The following is a 26,917-nucleotide window of genomic DNA, read 5'->3' on the forward strand; positions in this document are numbered from 1 at the left end:
TGTAGCTCGTTACAGAAATGGCCGTTATCAAAGGGCCTTTTATTTTCCTGCATGTTGTCACATTGACTGCTCCCTGTCAACGCGGATACGCAGACGCTGAACGGTGCTTTTAGTTTAGACACGCGTTATGTACAGTAATGCTAAAACAACTACACTGAAGGTTAATACTCAAGACGGGATATTTCCCCTGTAAAGACAGGATGCATGAGGAGAATGAACTTTCTTAAAGTGACTGCTGTTACTAAGCTGGAGGATTAAGGGTGGTGTGTGACTCGGCTTTCATCTGTGACATAACGGAGGATCCCTACGCCCTGAATGTGAAACTGCAGGAACCTCTTGCAGGTGAATACAAAGATGTATTAATTAGGGAAAGCACTTACAAGCAATACAGCATTCAGGGGATGATCCAAAAGTGAATTTTAACTTTCAAGAGAACATCACACACACACACACACACACACACACAAATGGAATCACACATCAAGAGTTTAGCAGATTGGCTCAGGAAGTTTCTCACAGAGTTTTCTCCTTTCATCTAAGAGATTAAGCCACAGCTCCATCATCAGGTCGCTTCTGTGCTCAGCCTGTTTGGAAGCATTTATTTATGCAGCCATATATTGCCCGGGATGAAAATCAAATCATCGACAAATCACTCCTGATGCCCCCCCTGACAGATAAACCCCATCTCTGCATTGTGAAAGTGCCCATATAGTTGAGGACTTAGGATTTGAGAGGTTTACATCAAAGAGAAGGTGTCAGGTGTCTCATGGCAGCAAATAAGTCAGAGCACACTCACCGCGGGCAATCGCTGCAATAAATATCACACTCTCATTGATGTGTCATACATCTGGAAGTGACAATGGTTCTCATGTGGGATCTTGATCAAACATCATTAAAAGAAAAACACCCAACCTCCCTTAAATATATATGATGTTTGAATACACACTCATTGATGTGTCACATGGAAGGCTGCAGAGCAAAGTCTGCTGTTAAAAGTTAAACACATGCATTATTCTGCTTGACTGATTGTTTCGCAGCTTTATGAATCATCAGTCCAGATACAAAAGTCTGATTATTAGCTCTTTAAAACAATCACACGTGTAATGGTGTATATATGTCGGGTTACGTTTCCGATCACCCATTGTGGAGACATGAGCGTTGACCAGGACACTTGCATTGTTCTCCTAAAGCCTCACAGCCCTCACCGACGTGTGTGCGACTCAATCACGTACTGCAGATGTTCAAACAAAAGGCAATCAGACGGGAGGAGGCTAAATGGATTAAAAACTGACGCAAAATTCTGCCCGGAGAAAATCAATTTGGAGTGAAAACAAAACTAAGCCAAAGAAATCTAGGCAGCCTAAAACTAAACGGAGAGATGCTTAAATGACACAATTGCTCAATATGTGACAAAGCAAATTAAGGATCAATGAAAGAAGAAAATAAATTCGGAACATTCTCATGCGATTGATGAACAGTCTCTCTTGTCAGTTGTGGGATCAATAGTTATAGAACTTTAGAGTGTGTGTGTGTGTGTGTGTGGGGGGGGGGGGGGGGGGGGGTGCTGTATGAATGGCGTCTAATCAACGCAAAAAAACTCTGTCCTGAGTCTGACCAACCGCCACTGAGAGCACATGTTGGATTCTTAAATGACGTAATACATTGATTATCCAAATGATTTAGAAAGACAAAGACACACCTAAGTGACACTCTGAAGTCCAACAGAACATCACAATGTCAAAATGAATTTTGAACCCAAGCTGAAGAAGCTCCAACAGACAAAAGCAGTACCGATTTGATTCTATTTCTGGGACAGACTGATGAACTATGAAAAGCAGTCAGGATCGATGTCACATATCTCTCTGACGCGTCACGATCGCTCTCCTGAGTCTGACGAGCCGTCACCGACGCAAACGCAATTTTAGGATCAACACGCACCAGACGGCGAAGGGCGGGACGGTGTATTAATAGACTGCATTGTCTGTAGAAATGTATCCTAGATTTGATTTGTTTTCTTAATAACATACAACCAGCTCGGCAGTGAAACAATGGAGACCCACGGCTCTCTGTACCAGACATACAGAAAGAAAATATATGTCATGCTTTCTCACTGCTGTTACTGGAGCTGCATGAAAACAAGCTTGCAGCATCTTTTCATATTAAGGATATTTGAGGATTATATTGAGGATATTTCCATCACCATAGACACTGTTAGATGTTTGGATTTGAATATACAAATCTTCCAATATTATTTTCCTTTATTAAATAATGAATAAATAAACAAACATAGGAAACATTGTTTTAAAAGCTACTATGAGGAACGCTTAGTCCTGGTCCTGGTTCTCCCGTGCCTCTCCTTCTCTCTGATGGCCTTGTTTACTCATGTAGGTCATATAGAGGCATCTGTATTGAATTGAGACTGTTGTATAACCAGTGTAAAGTTCCTCATAGCAACTTTAAAGGATACCTTTATTTTTTTTTGGAAGACAAACTTTATTGATCCCTGAGGAGAAATTCCATTTTTTCCACTCTGTTGTTATTTTTACACATTACACACACACACACACACACACACACACAGGCCGGAAATATACACACATGCACAAGCAGGACCTACTTATGCAGAGATGTCAGAGTGAGGGGGCTGCCCATGGATAGGACCCCGCCCCCCCCCCCCCCCCCCCCCCCCCCCCCCTCGAGCAACAGGGGGGGTCCTCGGCAGTTCCCGTGAGGCGAACTGGCAACTCTCCGCTCTATGCTGGGTACTTTGACCGTGCGGGGGACTTGAACATGCGCCCATCCGCTTCCAAAGCCAAGTCCCCGCTGACTGAGCGCCTACAACAGCAATAAGTACCGAGTCAGACATTGTACAGTTGAAGAATGAACTTGTCAGTCCTCTTTAGTTGACGGACTACGTGCCACACACTTATCCTTGCCATTTCTTTACTGGAAATTGTTACACGGTCGTACAAATATACCCGTAATGAGCTCATATCAGCCGATGTATCACCGGCGGGTGACAATAGTAGTGGACTTTGGTGAGTTAACACCGGTGCAGACAGTTTTACAGACCACTTCCAGTCCCCATTAAACTGGTTTGAGATGGCCCTTAAAATGACAAAGCCGACAAGTGAGAACACAGTAGGCGGAGTGGTTGTAGTGCCAAGGATGGGTTTGAACCCAGTCCACTTTTCTTTACCCACCTTCCTCTTAGCGTACAAATCAATCATGCATGGTCGCAGTCAGTCTCTATTGGAATTTGACAGGAAACACTGCGAAACAACCACCATGACTGTAATCGTGGCACAATTGACTGTACTCTATTTCCCCCCTAATGCCATTCTATTGTGACTAAATGAATTGTAGCCGGGTGGTAATTAAGAAGTCATATTGTGCTTTGTTCTCCTCTAAATTTCCCAAGTTGCTCCTTCTCAATGTTGGCTAATTTTTTTAAAATGAAAATCACGGTCATATTTGCACGTGTAAATGATGTATTCTTTTAATTGTGTTCGACAAAAGATTCGGTGCAGTCGCTCCGCTGGCAACTTGTTACTGTCGTGATACTTTGAAGTGAGGAGAAAAGGAGAATTGAAAGAGGATAAGCCGGGCTCGAGGCTAGAGCACAGGCAGACCTTTAGTTGCTCTTTGTTTGTGTATGAATGTGCAGCAAAGAGAGGCAACAGAAAAAGGCTGCTGCCTGCGTGCTTCTAAAACATTTTCTTCACAATATCCCGACTGTAGGCTACAAAACCAGTGGAAATAATTGCTCTGCTAATTGCTTAAGAATGTATGCATGTGGCCATGAAGAGCTGAAATGTCTGGAATTGCAAGTACTTGGGGAGAATCGCTGCATCCGTCTGTGCATGTGTGAATACGTTTTGATATTCATGTTCATGTACTGCATGTGTACATAAAATACCAATTGATTCGGGGGGTTTTCTACACAGAGTTAATAGTTCCTGTTTTGCAGGGTCATCCTGTGGCCTCATTGTTGCATAGCTTGTTCAATCTCCTCTCCAGTCCTTGAGAAGCCCTCTCAAACTGCTGTTGCCAAAGGGGGCTGTGTGTGTGTGAAAACACACATCTCTCCCCAGCAGATGGTAGCTTCTCTGGCCATACTGTCCCACCAGCCAGACTGCCTTCCAGGGCTTGGCCATCTCCACAGCCTGCCCAGCAGGCTACTGGCATCACATCACCCTGCTGACGAGATCCTTTTTATGGATTAAGGGTCCGCAACACGTCTTCAAATGCAGGTCAATACCCTGCCCTCCCCCGGCCACTTCAGTCCACTCTGTCCTCCACAGACACAGTGATATATCCGCTGCGACAATGCAAAGATTCTCTGCGCTGGTTGTTTCTTCCTTTCCCCTGTTGCTCAAATATGAGCCGGCAGCTCTCGCTTGGAGAGTTGGTGAATCGAGACAGGACTGTCTGTAGACGGCGTTGTTGAAATGGGCAGCTGGCCTCGCATTTTGTTTTCATGTCTCCCTGCACACAGACGGAGACTCGGCGCATGTGTTTCCCGTCTTTTTTTCGCTAAGCAATGTGTTTCCCCCTCTTTGTGATGTAGAGAAATGAGCATTGCTGTAGCTATCAAAGATTGAAAATCAAACGCAGCCGTGTTGTCGTCGGATTTTCTCGACAATTCCCCCGGGGGCTCCTGACAAATTCAGGTATGAAGCTTTCATACCCTAAGACATCCATCATTCCCGACCCGCTAACGGAGACACGACTTATTCCTACGCACACATGCTCAAGCAAAAAAAAAAAAAAACACAAAGTCAAACACACTGGCTACCATCCACACTTTGTAACTCTGATTGGAAGCTTGCTGTTATTTATAGAGAAGCAAAAAATGCAATCTTTTTCAGTGTGAGCTCCCCGCTGTTTATATTTAGACTGTTTGGAGGGGAGAAAACAATCATGACGTGCCTGGTAAAAACCCGGCTGTCAGCGTGTGAATCAACATGTGAATGACCCTTATCAAATTTGCTTTGGAATAAATTGGACGAAAGCTGAATACATTTCCATTCATGAATGCCAGATTTAATGGCTGGATGGCCAGAACTGGCACAGGCGGGCCGGTCTCTTGGGCAGCGGCCCTCAGGACCGCCTGTGTGTATTTGTATGTGCATGCGCCCGTACATGTGAACGTCTCCTGTCTTGTTTGTGCATTCGGTGCACGTGAATCCTTTTTTGACGTAGATTAAAGCCGGAGGTCCGCCTGAAGGTTGAGAGCAACATTTAGGACTCATTTTCTTCCTGCCAAAAAAAAAAAAAAAAAATGGACACGTGTGAGTGGCCGTTATATTGTGAAGGTGCCGATGCATGGGGGAATGTGTTGCCGCTAATGTGAGGATGCATGCGATAATAGGAAAATGAAAGGTGTTTGGATGGCGGTGCCAATGTGTGTGTGTGTGTGTGTGTGTGTGTGTGTGTGTGTGTGTGTGTGTGTGTGTGTTTGCAAGCGCATGTGAATGCCTTGTGTTTTGAGCCATGCTAATGCCCGTTGCCCCCTTTTTTTTTTTTGTGTTTAACCTTGAGCGGGATGAGAGGAGGCAGAGGAGAGTGGCAGTTAGAGAGGCATCCATCTGGCTCTGAGCGATGAGTTCAGCTCCACACGGTGATATTTTTTCGCTGCAAGAGTGAATGGAGAGAGCCCAGTGTGACGCCTGCTGAGAGACGGACGGACTGAAAAATGAGATGAACTGATGAGTAGAGAGGAGGATAATGATTCGGAGTGGGACCGGGGAGTGAGACACGTTTTGTTTTTTTCTTCTTCGCATCCCAGAGAATGGCGGGGGAAGAAGAGCTCTGGAAAGCGTGGGGGCCACATTCAAACGTAATGTCTCCTGCATTGTTGCAGCGCTTGTGTCTGTGCATAAGTGATGCCGTTGTGTCTTTGTCTTTGCCGACATACGTGTATGTCATAATCAGTATCAGTCAGGGCTGTGTGTACTTTTGCCCTGCTAAGAAGCTTCCCCCGAGGTGGTATTGTAATCCTGCCGTGTGACATGAGCCCCACAGAAGAAGGCCTCAACCAGGGCTTTTTTTTTTTTCTTTGTGTGATTATCTGCGCTTTTCATGTTCAGGCCACCCATTATTCTCACAGGCTATTAAAGCTATGGAGAATCATACAGGCTCGCTGCGGGGACAAAGCGCTTCAGTTTGCGGTATAAAAAAAAAAAGAAAAAAAAGAAAGAGGGGCCGCTGTAATTTGTTTGGTAATGATCCAAGAAAAAAAAAAACGATGAATCGCATGCAATCTCTGAGGCGAAATAGGATGCAGGAGACATGTAATGCAAATGTAAGCTCCATCTCTTCGCCTGTTATTGCCACGGAGAAAGTAGCTCCTGTGAGTGTCCCTGTAGTGGATGTTTTACTCCTTGGCATGTTGTCACAGCCGGGGTTCAATGACAGAAAGCTCTGATGATGATAAAAGGAAACCGGCTTCCTAAGTTCATCAATAATTCATGTGGAATTTGTTTGTGCGCAGGTTGACTTGTGTTTTGTGCCGCAGCGGCTGTGATACTGCCAATGTTTTTTTAAATAAGGCTTGATTTTTCTGCACTGGTGCCTGAGATACGTGTTTAATTTTTTGCTTACTCTGCTGATGATTTTTTGCTTTGGTGTGCAGCTTTATGAAGGAGCTACCGCTAGACCAGCTTTGCTAACAAGTCTCGGTTTGTCGTTAAGATATCGTGCCGTGAGAGTTTTCTATTCAACACACAGTACAAACACTGAAGATGGTCTTTATTAAGCTTATCGTGTTTTTTTTTATTATGACAAAGATGCTTTTTTTGCTGTTTTTGCCTAACCAACAGCTGACGTCTTAACAATGTTACATGGTACTTCTTAAAGGTTAGCATCCAATCTCAGTCTTGACCTTTTCCAGAGCTTACAACCATACATCTGCAGATGCAGTTTGCTCAGTTGTAGCAGTGTAAACACTGACCGATACGTCTCAGAAAACCGATGTAAGTAACTAGTAGTTACTATAGTAGTTACTAACTACTATATAGACATTTTATCAACACTTCTGGCCGTGTAAGAAGTTGACTTGTGCACTGACAGTTGAGTTACCAAGAGGAGCAGGTATCACAAAGCGAGTAAAGCTAGCATTAGCAGTAGGCTAACACCTAAAATGTGCTATCTCCGCTTCCTCCACTGTCATTCAGCGTGATCAAGACTTCGAGTCAGGCCTCTGATTAGCTGCTAATGCTACCGTATCGCTACCTGTGTCGTCATGGCAGAAGACACAACTTTCTGGAGTATTCAGTGTTTAAAACTCAAAGAAATAATTGATATATTTTAGCATCACTTCAAATATAAAGTTTAAATTGCGATGAATCGACTTTGAGTCGCTTTGTACGATATCGTATCATTACGAAGCTTTTGCTGTGGATTGTAGACTGTGAATCCAGCTACATGTTGAATCACCAAAGAGGAAAAAGCTCCAGAATAAGCTAGTAAAGTAGGGGAACCTTAGGCTGCGATTTGTTTTTGTCAAACTTCATAAACAGACATTCGTCTCTATTGCAAATTTATTGTATCGAAGAGTGTGTCTCCCCTACAGTACATACAGTGTTACATGTATATATATATATAGACTCACTAACTCCAACCTTATACACACACACACACACACACACACACACACTCTTGTGAAATGGTTGTGGAAATTGGAAAACAATATTCGGAGGCACAGTTTAGCTCCGGAGCAAATTGGAAAGTTCTGTTTCTGAGCAGACCCTCTTAAACATTCATATGACTTCTTGCCGTGATTTAGAAATGGGGGAAAGGAAGAGTGACAGTGCATCATCACCCGACACAGTCTCTCAACTCTGCTCACTTTTCACCTCACACACTCCCCAGAATCCCTTTTAAAATGCCTCTAGTTTTAGATTGTCTCCCATGCATAAGGGAACAGGCAGCGTTTTAGTCACTGCAACTGTCCAGCAGAATGTGGTACAACCAGGTGAAGTAATGCCCACTTATCTCTCGTGTACACAAAATGTAGTCGATTTACAGAATGCCTACCTGCTATTCAATATTTATGGTCAGATAAAATCGCAGGAGAGGAGGTTTGAATGTGGAGGAGGCAGGGAGGGAACCGATTCTGAAATATGCATGAGTGCACATGCAGCACCGGCCGTCCTGACGCAAGCTGCTGCTCTGTGCGGAAACGAGGGGAGTCATCGCGAGGGGGAGCGTGGGAAAAGTACGGAACGGGGGGGAAATAAAAGACCACTGAGATTTAATCAGACGCTCTCACTCCCGGTTTAACTAGAATGAAGCAATTGATGTTTAAATGCACCTTTGCACCGACCTCGGTAGACTATTTATTTAGCAAAGTGGACTTAGAGCGAGTCTCGCTTTGAGTTTGTCAAAACAACCTAAATCCATGAAACAGTTTGAAAGAGTTGGTTGCAGATTTCAGACACTTTTTTTTCTTCTTCTTTTTTAATGAAAATATATTTGATAGTATAGCTCTGATGCTTGGTGGAGATGTTCTGATCAGTATAATAATATAGCGGGTCTCCTCGGTATTCTGGTATTATCATAGATATTAAAAAGTGGAGCATGGGCAGCCGGGTCAGTGTGGACTATTATCTGCTCCTCCCTTATGACAGTGATGAGTCCAGAACTTGTTAATCATGAGTAGATGGAGAATATGATAGCGGACTAGTTTACTGTGCATGGACCTTGACCTATGTAATAATATTAACTTCCTTTGTATATAACTTTAAAAAAAAAAACATTGTAATCAATGGTGGCTATCTTGGCCAGGTCTCCTTAATCTCAAGGCCTTTTTAAATTAAAGTTAAAAAAAATTGAATAAAACCCAAAAGCTGAAAAAAATAGAAATAAAAAGTTATAGAGCAGGTAGACGGATACAACGAACATACATAGTGTGTCCCGGATAAACAAATCCCCTCAGTGATTCCAAACTCCCATGCATAATAAAAGCTTTAGACACAATCAGTAAAATCTTAAATCAATTCTGAATATCAGTGATCAGTGCAGATGTGCTAAGACGTTTAGAGCCACTTAAAGGGATTTACAGCGGCCGCCGGAGATGTGAGATTGATTTTTGACTGAGGCAGGTAATGTATAGAGATAGTTGCAATAGTCTAGTTGAGATGAAATAATCAAAGTAGTATTTACCTTTTAAATCAGAAAAAGAAAACTAGTTTTTTTTTGAGACATTTCTTTCACAACTCTCTCAACCTGCTCCTCCAAAGTGAACTCACTCTCAATATCACTCTTCTGTTTCTGGCCACTGGCTTTCTATTAATTGAAAAGTCAATATATGTAAGTATGTCCTTTCACTCTCCAAGCGGAGGGACATTATAAATAACGGTTTACATTTGGGCGGACTCATTATGCCCTCGTTGGCTGGACTAAGTAGATAGAAAGATAACCTTTATTATGATTTAGTCTTCCGTTCGGTTTTATGTTTTAGCTCCATTTTGATTAGGATTCCAGATCAGTCAGCGCCGTCGCTTTGTATGTAAAGCCAACCGCGACCACAAATGCCAGCAGCAAGTTTCTTTATATCACTTGGAGCTTGAAGCCCTGTAAGCTATTCAGCAACGTTCACACTCTGAAGGTCCGTGCGTTCATTTATGTTCCTTCACTCTCAATAGTTAACGGAAATGTGAGCCGTGAAAGGCTGACTTTTCTAAGGTTAATTAGTACCAGCTGACATTTTCCTTCCTTAATATGAAAAAAAAAAAAACCCACATAACTTAATAAGTGAAATAAGTGAATGCTGCACATAAGCCAATGACTGCGCCCTGTTTTCCTCATCCCCCCCTTTTCACTGAGGTATCAACCTGACCAGCCAGTCATCGGTAAAAGTTCAGGGATGTGAAGTGGATCGTAAGAAAGGGAATTTAAAAAAAAGGGCAAACGATGTGACGCTTTTGAGTCCGGTTTCTCCCGTTTGAGAGACAATTTACGTCTCGTGATTAAAGCGATCAGGGATTTGTGAATAGCTCGTCATCGCGTCGCGTGCAGACGGCCCTCGTTGTGTTGGGATGGAGTCTGATTCATCACATCCCGCGGTCAGTAAAGTGTATCTACAACTGCAGCAGAATTTAATTCTGGCCCAAAGGTCCAAGTTTGCACGGCAGCCCATCTTCGTGTTTTTCCGCTGATAACATGGGTGGTGTCGTTAAATACATTGAAGGTTAATATCCACCTAAAACAGTGACCTACCTAATGAGTAAATGGGTGCCGATTGAACTGTATCAGTCGTGGTGATGAGTGGATAGCTGATGAGGGCGTTTGACTGTAAACACAAAGGAAAGGGGGAATGTGTTAAATGATTCTTCTACTGAGATTATAGAATTCAATTATAGATTTTAAATTCAATTCAGGCAAATAAAATGGATCCCGCAGAACTAAAACGACGGCAGCAAAACAAACATTAACTAGAGGAGGAGCTGGTCTGAAGCTGCTGACCAGTTTTTTTTTCTCAAAGTAGGCCAACAATCAGTAGTTACTTTGACTCACTCGAGCACTCACTCTGTAAAGGCTTGTGTAAAGAGGCAATTATCACATACAAACCGTTGCATACGGTGCATGTTCTCAAGGACGGACCATAAGTGATGTGGTGAAAAAGCCTTACAGGACCTCCAGACCACTGACAGTTATTTCTTTGGCTGGTTTGTCCAACAGAAAGAACTAACTACAAGAGAACGACCTAAGTTCATCGGCCTGACGGACAACTCCTCGAACAAAGATTAAATCTGGCCTTGCAGGGTGATTGTTAAATGCCCGGTTGTTGTCGCAGTTCTCGTAGCGGAGAGAATACACTCGAGACGAAGGAACGTAAAGAGAGAAAAGCAGTAAATCCAAATGTTTATCCGCTGTCACCTGTGACAGCACAATGGCTCATGAGACGTGTGTGTGTGTGTGTGTGTGTGTGTGTGTGTGTGTGTGTGTGTGTGTGTGTGTGTGTGTGTGTGTTTTGTGGATGAGATAATGCTTTCTTAAGAAGCAGCTACCAACTCTTCTGAGGACGTCGCTGAGACGCAAAAGCCTTTTTTTTTTTTTTTTTTCAAACTGTCAGATATAAGTACGTCTCTGTCTCCGGGTGTTTCCACTCTGTGACGTGTGTGACTGACGGAAGATCCGCGTTTCCTTCCAGATGTGCTCACTTAACGGCTTCCCACCTCTGAGTTTGTATTGACTGATTAACTGTGTGCGGCGTAGGTCAGCTTTAAGAGAACTGAATCTGTGTAGTAGATGTACGCCGTGATGCAGAGCCAAACGTGGGTTGTAGGTAATGCCTTGTATTATATTCCATCCATAATCCATAAAGGTCACAGACATACTCTGTTTTCCATATTATGCTAATTGCCACAGTTTACATGCTTGTGCTATTGAATTATACGCGGCACGACTGATAGCCAGGGCTTCGGAGAATAAGAATATATGGGATACAAAAACGGATGCAAAATGCGCGCGTTGACATGATTTGTACTATTTGTATCTGATACGTGTCAGAAATCAAATTCTCTGCCTGCCGACGCTGATTTCAAACGCGAGGAGGAAGATCGTGTCAAGGAAGCGTGTGTCACTCGTCTCTCCCCTCAATGCGCAGCTCGGCAGGCATCGCAATGTTTTGCACATTCAATTTCCTGTGTTTAAATCTGACACGCAGGTTTTTGTTTTCATTTTCCCTTTACCAAACTGAATATGATAATGTCACTCGAGAATTGCTAGATGAAAAGATTTCCATGGTGATTTCCATACATGTTTTTTTTTTTTTGTTTGTTTTGTTTTGTTTTTTTGCTGAGGAGATGAATTGAACAGCAGACGCAGGGTTTGGAACCAATACAGCTTGCATTATAATGAAATCATCTTTTTTTATGTTCAGAGGAGCTATGCTTTGAAAATGGAGTTTGCAAACCAAATTGGATTAGAAATGGTGGAGATTTTGTGAGGTATCGCTCCAATTTCACACTGTGTGTGTGTGTGTGTGTGTGTGTGTGTGTGTGCATGTGAGTGAGTATGTGTTTACCTGCTTGAATGCTGCAGGATTCTTCAGTCCGTAGCCATCAATATTAATGTTGACTCAGAGCTTTGGTCCTCAAAACAAGTGTGGCATTCTGATTCATCTGTTTAGTTCTCTGTTTGACTCTACTGCGCCACCAAAAGTCAAACTTGCAGTTTTTGTTTTTAATAGCACAGTTACAGTTACTCTTCCACTTGTGGTTGAATAGCTCTGTTATGACTCCACAACCTCTATACTGAAGTGACACCATCTAAATGAGCAAACACATACGTGTTGCTCACAACGCCTTGCCCCGATCGCGTTACATCGTCGCTGTAACGCGATCCAGTCGCTCTGTGCATTTAGACAATGTGTGAAGTGCTTAAAAGGCTGAGCGGGTGAGTACCGCAGTCAGGTTTACGGTATATCCACTGGAGATGCATAACAACCGTTTACAGCCCGAGTGTGGACATTGAGCAAAAGTAAAAAAAAAAAATCTATTTAAAAAAAATCCATAAAGTCCTGTCTTTGGGATTACATCTCAGAAATCGCATCAATATGACAAGCAGAGCCATAACCTACAGAGTGTCGCAGACTTGCAGGGGGAACAAGTGCAGATATGAATCTAGCTTTAATCAAATGGATTGTCTCTTCGCAGCTCTGAAAAAGGGGAGATTCTGGATCACCCCCGACCCCTACCACAACGACGACAACATCCAGATCGGACGCGAAGTCAAGATATCTTGTCAGGTATAGCAGAGTAAACACACACACACACACACACACACACATGTGTCTGCATAAAAAAGAAGTAAGTCACTCATGAATGCAGCACAAATAACCACGTTTGCTGAATGTGCTAGGTGGAGGCGACCCCGCCGGAGGAGCTGACTTTTAGCTGGCTGAAAAATGGCCGTGCCCTGCGGAGCTCAGAGCGGATGGTCATCACCCAGACGGACCCCGACATCTCCCCCGGGACCACCAACCTGGACATCATAGACCTCAAGTTCACCGACTTCGGAACGTACACCTGCGTGGCCGCGCTGAAGGGAGGGGGCATCCCCGAGATCAGCATCGACGTCAACATCTCCTCCACAACTGGTGAGCCTCACACCCCTTTGTGTCAGCGACGCATCTACGCACCTCCCCCGACACAGGCGACGCGCAGACGTCTCGTAGCTCGTCAAAACACTCGAAGATCACGAGAGACTGAGAATGTACCGTGACAAGGAAAATAAAAAGAAAACTGGGGCAGTGTTTCTTAGACTGTGGGGCTTGGGAATTCAGCTTTTTAAAGGAAACACAATCTAAGTCTTATTTTGGTAGTTTTTGCTATCACGCCTATCAGTTTTGATATCATTTCACTGTAATCATGTCCAGCCAGGTTATAAATAACATTTATTTAAAAGCTAGTAAAAGCTAAGGATTACACACTGAATCCATTGCATTGTAAAACTCAGTGGTCAAGCTTGAAGAATAATAATAATTGATATATATATATATCTTTATAGTTAGATACATAGTATTCCAGCCAGTAAGTTGTTAGCAGAAATGTGAAATAAGGCCAGGCTATAAGAAAAGGGAGTTTTCCTTTAAATGGTCACTTCACCCAAACCATGTTTTCCCATGAATCTCTGGTGACTGTAGCAATGCAGGAACTTTTCTTATTATCAGAACTAAAGCAGATAAAGGCAAAACTGTCTGATATTTGTGTGTGTGTGTGTGTGTGTGTGTGTGTGATTTGGGTGAACTGACCCTTTAAGCCCTTCGTCTCCACAGGATAAGAACGCTTGTATGTCTTCTTCAGACTGTTGCTCGCTGCCTGAATGAATTCCAGTAATCTGTCCCGGGCTGAGAAATATTCACCGTCGTCTGTAATTTTGACTTTTCACACACAGTTGTATCACAGCACCAACAATTGAGTGTTCAGTTGGATTCCTGCGAACCAAAGCCGACTCCATCAGTCCGACTAATCAGAGACTAAACATCCATCGTCTTCCCATCTAATTGGCTGCTTCCACCACTGTTCCGACTAACGTTTGCATACATGTATACAGCATGTTAATAACACAGCATACCAGTCCACCTTGTCTACTGAGCTGCATCGTTCCAGTTTCAACCCTTGGCATGTTGAGGAGTCTTGTTGCAGCAGCTGTTCATCGTGTCTTTTAGATACATAGTTGCTTTCATACTGAAATCTCTTTAAAAGTGTAATCAAAAGACAAAATCTGCTGTCAAACGTCCATTTTCTATCTATTGTTTTAGATTGTAACATCAATCAACCATCTTCCTTAAAAGAAAGACGCCTGGAAGAGCTTCACAGGCAACAAAAGAGGAGCCTGACTTTTAGAAGATTGCGACTGAGTACAGTTAACAATGCGTTTTGTGCCTTACTCACTTCCTGCAGGCTCTGCAGTAATGGCGAAACGCAGTGGCGGAGACACAGTTATGACAAGCGTAATGGGACAGGAACGGTGGTTGTTTTTGTCTGTAATCTCCCGTGTGAGGTCAATCAGTGTGCAACGAATGCGCCGTAATGCTCCGGTGTCAACGGGCATTACTTCATCGCTCACAGACGCCACCGAGGGGCGCGAGGAGTCTCCTGCTCGCCGCTCATTCAGTCATCCCACTTTTTCAGATTTTCCCAGTGTGGGGGGGGGGACTCCCATGTGTTGCCGCTGGCTGAGGAGATATCTGTGTTTGCTTTGAATTTCCTGGCGTGTGTGTGTGTGTTTCGGTACTGATAAGTGACTTTAAAGTTGTGTGATATTTTGAGACTTGTGATTGGGTTCACAGCGAGCTTTATTTCCCCTTCACACGCGCTATTCGACTGGCACTTTTTCACATTCCCGCTGCACCCTTACCTCCACTCAATGTCTATGGCGTGCACGCACCTCGCTACACACGCGCAGCGTGAACATGAAAGCGGTGTGTCAACCTTGGGCGCATAATTATTGTTAGATAATCCTTTGATAATCCCTGTGCTATAAAACAGTGCGATCAATCGCACCTGCCAAGATTGTTTCCTCATTATCTTTTAAGTAGTGCAGTCTTTTTCTTTTGGAGTGTCTGGGTGATGGCAATGCATTAACAGAGACCCTTTAATGTGTAAAAAAAAAAAAAAAAAAGCTGCTGTCTGACTGAGGAAATAACCGAGGAAATGACTGACTCTATCGTGATCATATGGAATGAAAGGTTTCCTTAAGGCTTCGCTGTGATTACTTTTTAAGCTTTCATTGTTCCAGTCAGATGTGCGGGTGTGAAATATTATGAAATGGTTGCATTGTCATAAAGCTGTTCCTGTCGTAGGAAATATTATACTGAATTTTGCTTCTGCCAGTAACAATTCCTGCCGCATTACGTGAATGTAGGCTGTTTCCCTAGCGAATGAGTGTCGTGTTGTCAGTCAGGTTGATGCCATGAACCAGAGAAGTGTCTTCAACCGAGGGAGCACAGTGTAGCTGTTGATTACTAAAGCCAGTAGCGTGAGGTGGCGACGACGGGCCACAGTGCGCTTGATTATGTCGGGGCCTAGTTACTTACTGTACTTTTATTTTGAAGGGGTCAGCTTGTCTTGACAGATTTTGCAGCTAAACTAGCTACAGTATATCATCTCGTCACGTGATGAAATAGAGACTTTGGACAACATCAACATACACATTACCCAGCAATCATCGTTGTATCGTTGTATCGTTGTATCAGCAGCCTCCAGTTCTGAAAAGTGAAGCCAATGCAAAAGAGCCTAAAATTGCATTCTCTCTACTGGCCATCAGGGGGCGACTCTTGTGGTTGCAAAAAAGAAGTCGGTCACACACTACTAGAGACGTATACGTCACTCCTCCTTCGTCCAAATATGGTCACTTCCTTCATGAATCAAGATGGCGACGGCAAAAATCCAAGATGGCGCCACTTGATATATAAAGTGTGTTTTTCTTTGAACACAGGCATATTTCTGAGATTGTAATCTGAATCGATCTCAAGAGCCCAATCTCCACTCTTCTCACTGTTGTCGGGGCCCATTCTCTCCATGAGCCCTGCACCCCACGGGCCCCCGGTGTCTTTATTCACGGCCCTGACTAAAGCTCCTTATGCCTCTGCCTTGCCATTCCCTCGCAGCCCGTTTTGAGGTGTATAAGCCTAGTTTTTGTTCCTCTGCCTGTTCTCCTGAAGGAAGAAAGCCCGAGCCTCAATTAGAAGTCTTAATAAAAGCGTTTAGAGGAGATTACACTGCAGGTCTGCCAGGGTTCCGTGCTGGTGAAGTGGTTGGAAGGAGATTGGGCCCAAAGTGTCTCTCGTCTGAACACTTTGGAGCTTGCTGACTGTTCAGGCTTTGGCTCCGGTTGCAGATTCCAAACCCGGGTTTAGCCCCAGCCCACAGCACGTCTCTATAAAAGAGAATATTTATTACGTTTCATTCTTTCAACTTTTGATGAATACAGATTTCAACAGCCTTCATGATTTTTCCCTTTTGCAAAACAGCGCTAATATTTACTATCATGGCACACTCATAAAATAAGCATCTTCGCTTCTCGTCGGCGCTCCCAGAGACTGCAAGGCTCATACTTATTTATGAGCGTGGTCTGGAAACGAGGACACAGACCTCCCCTTTGGATACTGTCAGGATTAAGAACCGCGAGACACAGGAACAGCTGAAAAGAGTTACGAGCATTAGTGTAAAACATAAAACATCCCATAAACTTCCAACAGGACCGAGCTGATTATTCCTCTCATTAGTCCGCATGTTAAATGTGTGTTTAGTGGGTGCGCCTTGCTGGATTATTGTTAGATGGTGCAATTATTGCCATTCCACGGCTCTGACTCTGAAATGGCATTTGGCTTCAGATTGGAACTACCACTGGGACCGTCTTAGAGATACATTTTTAATAGCATGAAGAGTTATTACGGATGGATTGTTGACATTTAAAGCTGATATCTGCTTATTGCACTCTGTGTTATAATTACTATAAACACTGGGTTCCACTGCCTTTATTCGAGAAAACCACGTTACTGCGGCAAGAATAGTCTCTTGTTTATACATCAAAGCGTCGGCAGGAGCTCGTCCTCAGTCTGGTTGATAATCACAAAGTAAAGTATTGGGGTTGAAAGTCACCTCTCTCTTCCTTCCGTGATGAGTTCCCCAATTAGCATCCCGCTCACACCTGAAACTCTGGCACCACCCAGTGTTTCTGTCAATCTAAAGAATCACTGCAGTTAATGAATTAAGCAAATCAATTAAGTGCTCAGTTGATTAAAAAATTAGCTGGTTTAATAAACACAAAGTACAGCTCTTCTTCTTCTTTTCTTTTTTTTCTTCTCCGAAATGAGTCGGAGTCATGCAGAGCTTGCGGCAGGAACGCTCGTCTCAGTCCGTCCTCCTCTCAACCGTCCTGTTGTCTGTTTGACTCTGATTCGTCATGAGCTGCCATCATCCGAGTGACCGCGCCACATGTGACTCTAAGGAGGGGCAGACCGCTGGCTAATGCGCTTGTTTCACTGACCCCCGCTAAAGAGAAACCTGGTCTGCATCCTGACTCACCTACAGGGTGCAAAGGTTCAACTGCTGTTTGGTATCTGTGGGTGGAAACAACTTGTTCGCTGCTTTTGTTTGGACATGTGGAGTTTTCATAGAATGTCGGCCTTTTGTTGACGTTGGACAAATGTCCATTTTCTTTCATTGCGTTGTTAGCATTAGTCATTTGGTTTTTATTGTTTGGACAGGAGGAAATGCAGCTGGTCCAACAACAATGGTCTGGAAAAAACACTGAAAAATATGGAAACATACTGTGAGCAGTGTATCTTACTTTTGCGATATGTCTGCTTTTTGCTTTGTTGAAAGTTACATCAAGTAAAGATCCATTTAAGTGCTAAGCCCCGCCCCTTTAGTTACTTCGGTTGTGTCTAGTTGTGGTAACTAAACTAGGATTGGACGATTACTGTTCAGGCTAGCGAACCGTCAGTTAGGTGGCATATTATGTTTGTAATAATACAACTGAAACTTAGAGGGAATGCAAACCCTGTACAGTAAAAAGATGGTCCGGTCCATTCATTGAAATCAATGAAAGCCTAAGTACTGTTATGTGTGCGATCAAACCTAAAAACCCGAAGTTGAAACTTCTCTGATCACTCTAAGATACACGATCAGGTTGGTTCCTGTGAACTGAGCTAAAATACTAACGTGTGAGAGCAGTACAATCCCAGCATTGGACCAACAAGCCAACAGAGGTCCGGAAAGCGGCCCGGTGAGCTGTGAACTGGGATTAAGGGGCCTAACAGCTGTCTCAAAGCTGGGACGCTGTCCTGAGAAATCTGCCATATGACAACAGTAGATGCCATGGTCATGCCACTTCTACAAGGATGGACATATAACCACCTGGCAGCATAGGTCAGCACATCTGTGACGTCGCTGGAGAACAGTGTCAAAGAAAAACTGTTGTCTATAAACGCATTTGTGTACATTCATAACAGAAGTGTAGTGGTTACAACTGTAGGTAGATTATGCTGCTGCCACCGGTTTTTTCACTTTATTCCATAAAATATGTGAATAGGACTAGATAACTCGGCACATTGTTCAGCCCCAGCTGCACCACCTAAAGTCATGCTTTATGGAGGTGGCCATCTGGGAAATCACCTCCCGGTCCAGCATGGAAAAACCTGAGGGAAACATGCATAGAGAACCCTCATTAACTACTGCCGACACCCCTTGAGCAATGTACATAAACTCTGGTCCTTCCAGGGAGCTGCTTACTACTCTGTGCTGGTGCTGGTGCATTGGTTTGGAAAGCCTACTGCTCTACAATCTCAGCCATGTGAATTCATGTTTAGGGCTTTGTGTGATTGATCGCAAGGTAAGGTGTCAGCGGGACGGCATAGAGCTCAAAAACACACACACACACACACACACACACACACACACACACACACACAGTAGTGTGTTTGGTCAGCTGTGTGTCAGTGCAATCTGTCAATCCACTTAGCCAATTTGAACACATCTGTGGATATTTATTACACTTCAGCGACTCGATGCAGCTCCGCCACACACACACACACACACACACACACACACACACACACACACACACACACACACAGATTCCCAAACATGTCCACGGTGGACCTTAGGGACTCCTCTCCCGGTCCCCAGAGGTCCAGGACTCAGAGGAGCAGAGAGTCCTGTCACATTGTGACCAACTCATTGGCCCCAAGCTGTCTAAAGACAACACTCTCACATGTACGTACACACACACACACACACACACACACACACACACACACACACTCTGCCGGACTTGCAGTTGTAGAGAGCGCTGTGTTGCCATGGTGATAGAGAGTTATATCACCGCACTTACCCGAAAAAAGGGGGCAACGGGAATGTTGTTTATTCTCGAAGACGTCCGTATGCACCACTCTGCCTCCCGCCGCTGTAAGAAAATGCAAAGTGCCAGATATTTTCACGTTTTTTTTTTTTGCAGTCGGCTCACATTGCACTGTGTCTGCTCAGCTGGATCCTGCTGAGAGGCTGCAGCAATCAGTCCCTATACTTAGAGGATCATTCCAGCTGAGGCCCTAGAGATGTGCAGCGCTACTGAGGCCAAACAAGGAGGTCCGGTCCCAATTTAGCCCCACGAAGTACACAAGCGCACACACTTTAGACATGTTATCCGACGACAACAACAACAACGACGACGAGAAGCATCCCTTTGAGGGACTGAGGAAGGATCACAGCATGGGGTCACCCGTGGGCGAGAGGAGCAACACTTATGCACAAGCAGAGACTTAAAAACCACATAAGCGCACACTATACAAGCATACGCACACAGCGGGCATGCCCTGCAGGCATCGCTGGCATTTGTCTGTCTTTGGCACAATGAGAGCGCAGCGAGGACCAGTAGCGGGCTCTCTGCCACACTGAGCGTCTCAGTGGTCAGTCTCACACACAGAGGCAGGGTGTTCATTTGGAACGAGAGAGCGGGAGGAAAGAATGAGGTACAGAGTGAGCAAGAGAGACGGAGACGAGCGAGCGTCCGTGTGCATGTTTGCCTGTTTGCGTTTCCACGACGGCGCGGGGAGAGACAATGGCAGCTGATGGCCAGTATTTGTGCTGCCAAACCCAATAAGGCAGACAACTGTAATTGCCTGCCTAATCTGGGCTGTGGAGAGGCCAGGTGTAATGATGGCAACACCGTGAATACGGCTCTCCTGCACTCGCTAATGGTTGCTTGCTGCTCCCTTTTCTATTTCGCCCGCTTGTCGGTTCGCCATTCCGCCGTTCGGATTCAAGGAAACGCTCGAGAAAAGTGGAGAAAATGTGCTGCGGAAAGAAATATGTCAGCTCTTGACACCTGGCTGCCTCGATCGAGACATTGTGTGAATACCAATCAGCAAATGTGAGCGAAATGAGTGTCTGCTGTCATTGTCTCTGCGGAGATCATTTTTGCGGCTCGTTTTGGTGCCAAATTGTCAAGACTGTGAACGACCAGGGTTTATTATCCCATGCTAATGTCACCAACATGTTTAAATATCGCTAACCTGAAAAGTTATACATAAATGTTGAACAAGCTGATGGGTTACAATGGCAGAAAAGGCATATTCATCTGTCAAAATACTGTGATTAATCACTACAGTATTTCACATATACAGTAGAATTAGTTCAGAGCTGCTATAATCAATATTTTCATGTTAACAATTAATCAAAGTACTACATGTGTATGTTTTAGCGTGTTTCGGCTCATTGTTTTGGTTTTGCTGCTCAAATCTTTACCGTTATGATACGCTCTCATCGTTCTTTGCATAGCTTTTATAAGCAGCAGGCATCTGTTTCAGTGAAAAGACTTTGATAAACTATCTCTGCCCAGAATTTAACGGCAGACCGACGAAGTGAGTGACTAGCTGGTGACCCTAATGGAGCATCTAGCAGCTTCTAACAGAGCCACGGTGAATGGGGAATGGATGTTGGACTGACCTTCGTCAGGCGGCCTGAAACACAGATCCAGATGTTCTTTCTCTGCTGGATGTGGAGACATGCCATTGTTTGTTAACACCTTTGCCATATTAAATTACATGGTGTTGTGTTTACAGCTTGTTGTCACTTGCCTCCAAGTTGTAGTTATTCCAGGTTTTAAATTTGGTGTCGTTTAATAAGAGAGAATTCTGTTACATTGTGCCCCAGTCAATACCTTTTCCAATTTTGGACTTTCGCATTCTTTGTGCAAAACCCGGGGTCATTAACCAGCCAAACTTATAGTTGGTATCATATTTTTAGGTGAGGATGGCCTTCAGAATCAGGGCTGCATGTTGAGCTTTTCGTTGTTTCTACCGGTTTGATTCATCTACTATTCACACAATGTACTATTGTTCCAGCTGTTTGAGCAAACTAGCGCTTTATGACAAAGGACAAAAATAAATAACCGACAGTTGCATGACTTGAGATGGCAGTGAGGCTGTTACCTCTCACCCAGACAGAGTCAAAAGAAATAAAGCTGGACTCTGCTTCGTTTTCTGGAGATTACGAGCGATTTCATCACTATGAAACTTCATTGTGACTTGACTTCATTCCAGCTGCAGCATTGTTTGGGCAGGATGACAGTGATTCGAAAATCATCAGGGAAGCATGACACGGTTTCATCACCGCTGAGAAGATTTTCACTCCTCGACTCGATGGCTGTAAACTATTTTTGGGAGCAGCGCTCTACAAAATGGTCTTGGAGTCTGGTTTGGACTCGCACAAAATACATGAACACACACACACACACACACACACACACACACACACACACACACACACACAGCACAGCACTCCAGGAGCCCGTGCAATTTGCCAGGTTTGCTAATTAAACAAATTTACTTGGCCAGCATGCTTGATGAGGAACCAGACTGCGTGATCCAACATGGTAGTTTTCCTGCTTTCCAAACTTAGAACACACACACACACACACACACACACACACACACACACAAACACACACTCAAGGAAACCTGCAAATGTGTCCAGCAATTCGGCACTTTGCACTTCTTTTATTATTCATTGATCACTTCCAAGCCAAGGCTCTTAGTGTCCGTTAAACAAAGGCAAGATATTTATTGGGTCATATTTTGTTACACGGCCAGCAGTAATGCTATATCACCGATGGGAGAGTTCCGTTGTAAATGCCGTGGAATATACGACGCTGTGCTGAGATTGAGGAGCTGCATGAGGAGGCGGGAAGAAAGGCAAAAAAAAAAAAAACGCCACGGCGAGTGATGGCGAGGAGACTTATGACTGTTGTAATGGCTGTGGTGGAATCCATCCTGAAAAAAATAGTATTGTGATGAGAATGTGATGCGATGATGAACATTATCATGAAAATGTGACAAGGGTGATGATAATACTGTAATGCTGATGGTTGTGAAGACAATGCTGACGTTGATGATGATGGTACCGTCGAAGGGTAATGCGTTTCTTAGGCAGATGTAGAGTGGATAGAATGTGATTATAGTGAGATTATTAGGTGGATGACGTTAGCTTCTTATTGAGAGATTTATAGGCCGTTTTCACTGCAACGGGAACGCTTATTTCCAATTTGACCGGAGGAACCGTGGACTTAATTTAGTTCCTCTGCCGTAGTTTCTGGTGGCAGAACAGTGCCTGCTGTGAGACCGGTCCAGGGACTATCGGGTCAGAGTTTGCAGCGCTGAACGTCGCTGATTGGTCGGACGTAAAACTCAAGTCCGCTACAGCTTCATTCGCACACAGTAAGCAAGCGCTAGGTGCTGCTTGGATCGATACTAGGGCGAGGGCCGTTTCGTGTGCGATTTATTGACGTTAAAGACAAAGTTCGGTTGCCAGGTTTCCAACAAAGGGCAAGATAAAGGGGGAGAGTGTGCGAACGAGCTGAGAGCACGAGCGAATGAGAGAGAGATGAAGCAGGCGACAAGTGAAGATAGCCAGTTAATCATAGAAGTAAAACAGATAGACCGGCTCTGTTCAAAGGTAGAAAAGGATGGTTAACATGTTATATGTCTCTGGTTTAATCCGTGGTCCTGAGTTGGACCAAGATTATGGATTAGGGCAAGAACACCCTGGGGGGAAAAAAAATGCACTGTTCACTTTGGAGATGTTGAGCTCACCTCACACGATAAATCTACTCTTCAGTAGCATTTTGGTGCAAGCTTTGGGGTTTGTTCATATATCATTCATAGCCTGATTCATAGAGCATTTTATCCCTAAAAACATGGCGAAGATGGATTTTTTTATGGCTGTTGACAGTATCTTCTGATTTAGGAAGTAATAAAAAGATACACCCAAAATTCCCTCCGTAAAAGCCTTTTGACTCAAACAAGAAATCCGGCTTTCTCCAATGTTCACATTCCTGATCTGGAAACGTATGCTAATTAGCTCCTATTTAATAAAATAATGCCTCATTTGGATTTTCACACTAATTGCCTTAATAGCAATAATTGCTGGGGAAGTTTCACCCAATTTACCTGGGGTGTCCAAAGACCGATAACATGTGAATTTCTTCTTTGAATATGAAGCCCCTCTTGGTTTCTTCTGGATAAAGTTCCTGTGGCCTCCTTGCTGTTGATCTTTTTCTTCGACCGGTCGGGGTCACAACCTGCATTTGCTTGTCAGCTCGTCATTGCATTGTCCATTGTTCGCCATCGCTTGATTGCATTTAACTTCCTCACTGCTGCCCTCCATGATGGCTCTACTTAAGGTACATGCTCAGACCGTCCAGTCCCCAGCGGTTAGCCATTGCTGCTGTTAATATCCGCATGGTCCTTCCATTCAAGCTGTGTATGTGGCTGAGCCTCAGCTTCATTGCCATTGCAACCTGGATGCTCATTCGCTCCCCCCCCCCCCCCCCCCCCCGCCATACCTCCCACGCCACTCCCCCCCCCCTCAGTCGCCATTGCCTCTTGCCCCGCCTGCTGACTTTCTAGAGCCCCATATCAGTCCCTCCTCTGTTTTTCTCTTTCTTAGTTCCCCCCAACCTGACAGTCCCCCCGGGGAAAGTCCCCCCTGGTGGCCCGCGAGGGTGACACAGTGGAGCTGGAGTGCCTTGTTTCAGGAAAGCCCAAGCCCATCATCCTGTGGTCGCGGGCCGATAAGGAGGCGCCCATGCCGGACGGCAGCATGCAGATGGAGAGCTACGATGGTGTGCTGCGTATTGTTAATGTGTCCAGGGAGATGACGGGCTCGTACCGCTGCCAGACCAGCCAGTACAACGGGTTCAACGTGAAGCCCCCGGGAGGCCGTGGTGGAGCTGATCGTGCAATGTAAGTAGACAGACTGTGGGTATTTTTGTCTATGTGGTTATATTTCGTGCATGTATGCGTGTTGCAGCGTCGTGGCGGTGATATGCGTTTATCTAAGTGTGGTGCGTCAGTTGTCTATGTGATGTATTTTTTGTATGTACGCAGTGTAATTCGTCTTTGTGTTCTGGTCCAGTGTGACTAAAATTACACATTTCTTTCCTTCCACGCCCATCCAATTTCCGTCTGAAGGCTGTAAAATTAGTCCGGTCCCCCGGTGCTCTCAGTCAGGTCTGAGAGGAAACAGCTCTGACTCCACCTCTTATACACTGAGGGGAGAACTTTATCTGAGTGTGAACTGTGCAGAACTAGAATTATCAGAGGCACAAAGCTAGTTACTGACGTCCACACTTAGTATAGTGTGTGTGTGTGTGCGTGTGTGTGTGTGTGTGAGTGTGTGAGTGTGTGATTACAGCAGAGAAGACCCAAAGACTGTGTGCCATGTCCCCGGGCCTGAAACCCCCCCCCCCCTCTACTGCCACTCATTGTGAAACCCCTTCCCTTCCTTTAAGATGTCACATTCAAAGATGGCTCTTAACGGCTAATTAGCGAGCGGCTAATTTATTCCCGCTAGGATTCATTTATGGAGATTTGAATGGGATATTTCGAATGAACGTCAGGGATTCAAAGCGTTTTCACTCATTCGAGGGCTGGGGATGTTCCCCTCCAACGAAAAAAAAAAAAAAAGAAAGAACGAACGAACGGAAGATGGATAGGAAGGAAATTAAAGCTATCCATGTAGGGTGCTATCATTCACTGCCAAGTGATTATAGGAAATAGAAAAACGGCGTGCCACAGCCACAGTCCCATTGTTTTCCTCATGGCCTACTTAGTTAATCCAAACATTCTTCCATCTCAACTAACCCAGAAGGAACCTGTGCACCAGTATGTCACTCCTAAACTACTCTGATATGAATGGCAATTCACGTGCTCTATGCTGATCGCCATGTTTTAAATGTCCTCCCCCTATTGGACCAAACATAGGACTGCATACAAATATCCAACAACTTTTTAGAGTCTAAGTAATAACACAGAATAATGGCTGCACTCGACACACCAACTACCAATATTTATGATTGAAGAGCAACAAGAGCAGCCCCCGTTCTGTTCTTTTTTTTTTTTTTTTTCTTTCAACAAGGATTAGTGTGTAATTCTGCCCTCATTTTTTTTTTTTGTCAAGAGTTTTATTGCACTCTTTGCTGTGGTGTTCACATTCAAGCTGAGCTGCTTTGAAGAAGACCGTGTTTTATTTGTGGCTGAATTGATTACGATCGTGCAGCGATGGACAGCCCATATCAAACGTTAGTGGCTTTTGCTGCCGACACCAAAAAAAGTAAGCGGAGGCTTCGGACTCTAAAGACGCCCTTCAGTAATTAGCAACACTCGGTGGATCAGCCGCCTCATGCAAAGAGGGCGTGGCGCGATAGAGGCATTACAAGAAGACTTTTATTATTTCAAACACTGCTATGTGTTCACACTGCATCCTCGCGTTGAACGTGTCTCCATGTCCTTCTTTTAAACAACAGTCACATTAATCTGCGACCTGTACAGAAGTCCATGTAAAAACAACAACAACAACAACAACACACGTGTGCCAACCCTGCCTCCGTTGTTTAAAAGGAGTGAAAGAATGGATGAAGATGCTTTCCCCCTCTGATCCCTCTCAGCGGAGAGAGCAGCTTACTGCCACAAGCAGCAATAGGTCACCGTGATCTTGGCCACCGCTTGGAAAGCAGCAGGGACGAGTACCGGATTCTGTCCAGAAGCTTTTTGGACAACAGTTACAATTACTCAGTAATTACGACACTCCACGTTTCTTTCTGGGGGGTTTTTTTTTCCTCCTGCAGTCGAAGCAACAAGATTAAACAACCCAAAATAAAAGAACTTCTTCAGATTTAGTCGAGAGTTCTCATTGAAGATTAGGATCATATTGAATGTCTCATGAAAAATAGAGGTCTTTTTTTTAACATAATAAAATATCAGAGTACAAAAAACTATTCAAGAAATTAAAAAAAGCAACATGTTATTATTCTATGATGAAGTGAATTCATTGTTTATGGTTTTTAAGACTTGATGGTAAGAGACATGAAATAAGAAAATAAACCTTTTAATGTCCGGTTATGGCTGCAGCAAATACAAGTCAAAATTGTAACTTATTATACGTTTCTCAAAACATTTTTTGGGTCTTATGCTCAGAAACACAATCTTTGGCTCTTTTAGTAATGCTCTGGGTTAAGTAGCTCACCACTAGCTGTAACTAGTAACCCACTAAGATTCCTCTGTGTTTTAGATGAGGACATATTGTATTAACAGAGGTTTTGAAATGACCTCACTCACATACCAACACATTTTGACTCACTACGTCCATCACTGTTATAACGGAAACCAGACCAGCTGATCCCAGCGCGGCGTCGGGGGAGAACTGATCTGATTAGTGATGCTATGCAAATAGCAGTTTGTCAGACTGCCGAAGAAGAAAGTCTCTTATTTTCTTTGAGCTCCGGCAGACCTTCACGCCGTACGTTATACTATTAAAGCGGTCAGACATTTCACAAGGCGCATTACAATTTTCACTTCCAGTGCAGAAAGGAAGTTAAAAGACAAAATAACAGGAATATA

At 44.1% G+C, this 26,917-nt stretch overlaps 1 protein-coding gene across 1 annotated transcript in view; it reads left to right on the forward strand.

The window, feature by feature from the left end:
- The window catches only part of LOC137871232 (MAM domain-containing glycosylphosphatidylinositol anchor protein 2-like), a 161,335-nt gene that overhangs the window by 83,154 nt on the left and 51,264 nt on the right, over positions 1–26,917 (forward strand). The window contains 5 exon segments of the mRNA XM_068708952.1: positions 12,666–12,757; positions 12,871–13,108; positions 23,967–23,986; positions 23,988–24,227; positions 24,229–24,262. Of these exon segments, the coding sequence (XP_068565053.1) occupies positions 12,666–12,757; positions 12,871–13,108; positions 23,967–23,986; positions 23,988–24,227; positions 24,229–24,262 (624 nt within the window).

Source organism: Cebidichthys violaceus, unplaced genomic scaffold (genome assembly GCF_023349555.1).
Source record: "Cebidichthys violaceus isolate CVI_PGR_0920_01 unplaced genomic scaffold, fCebVio1.0.p SCAF_14, whole genome shotgun sequence".
Taxonomy (NCBI): domain Eukaryota; kingdom Metazoa; phylum Chordata; class Actinopteri; order Perciformes; family Stichaeidae; genus Cebidichthys; species Cebidichthys violaceus.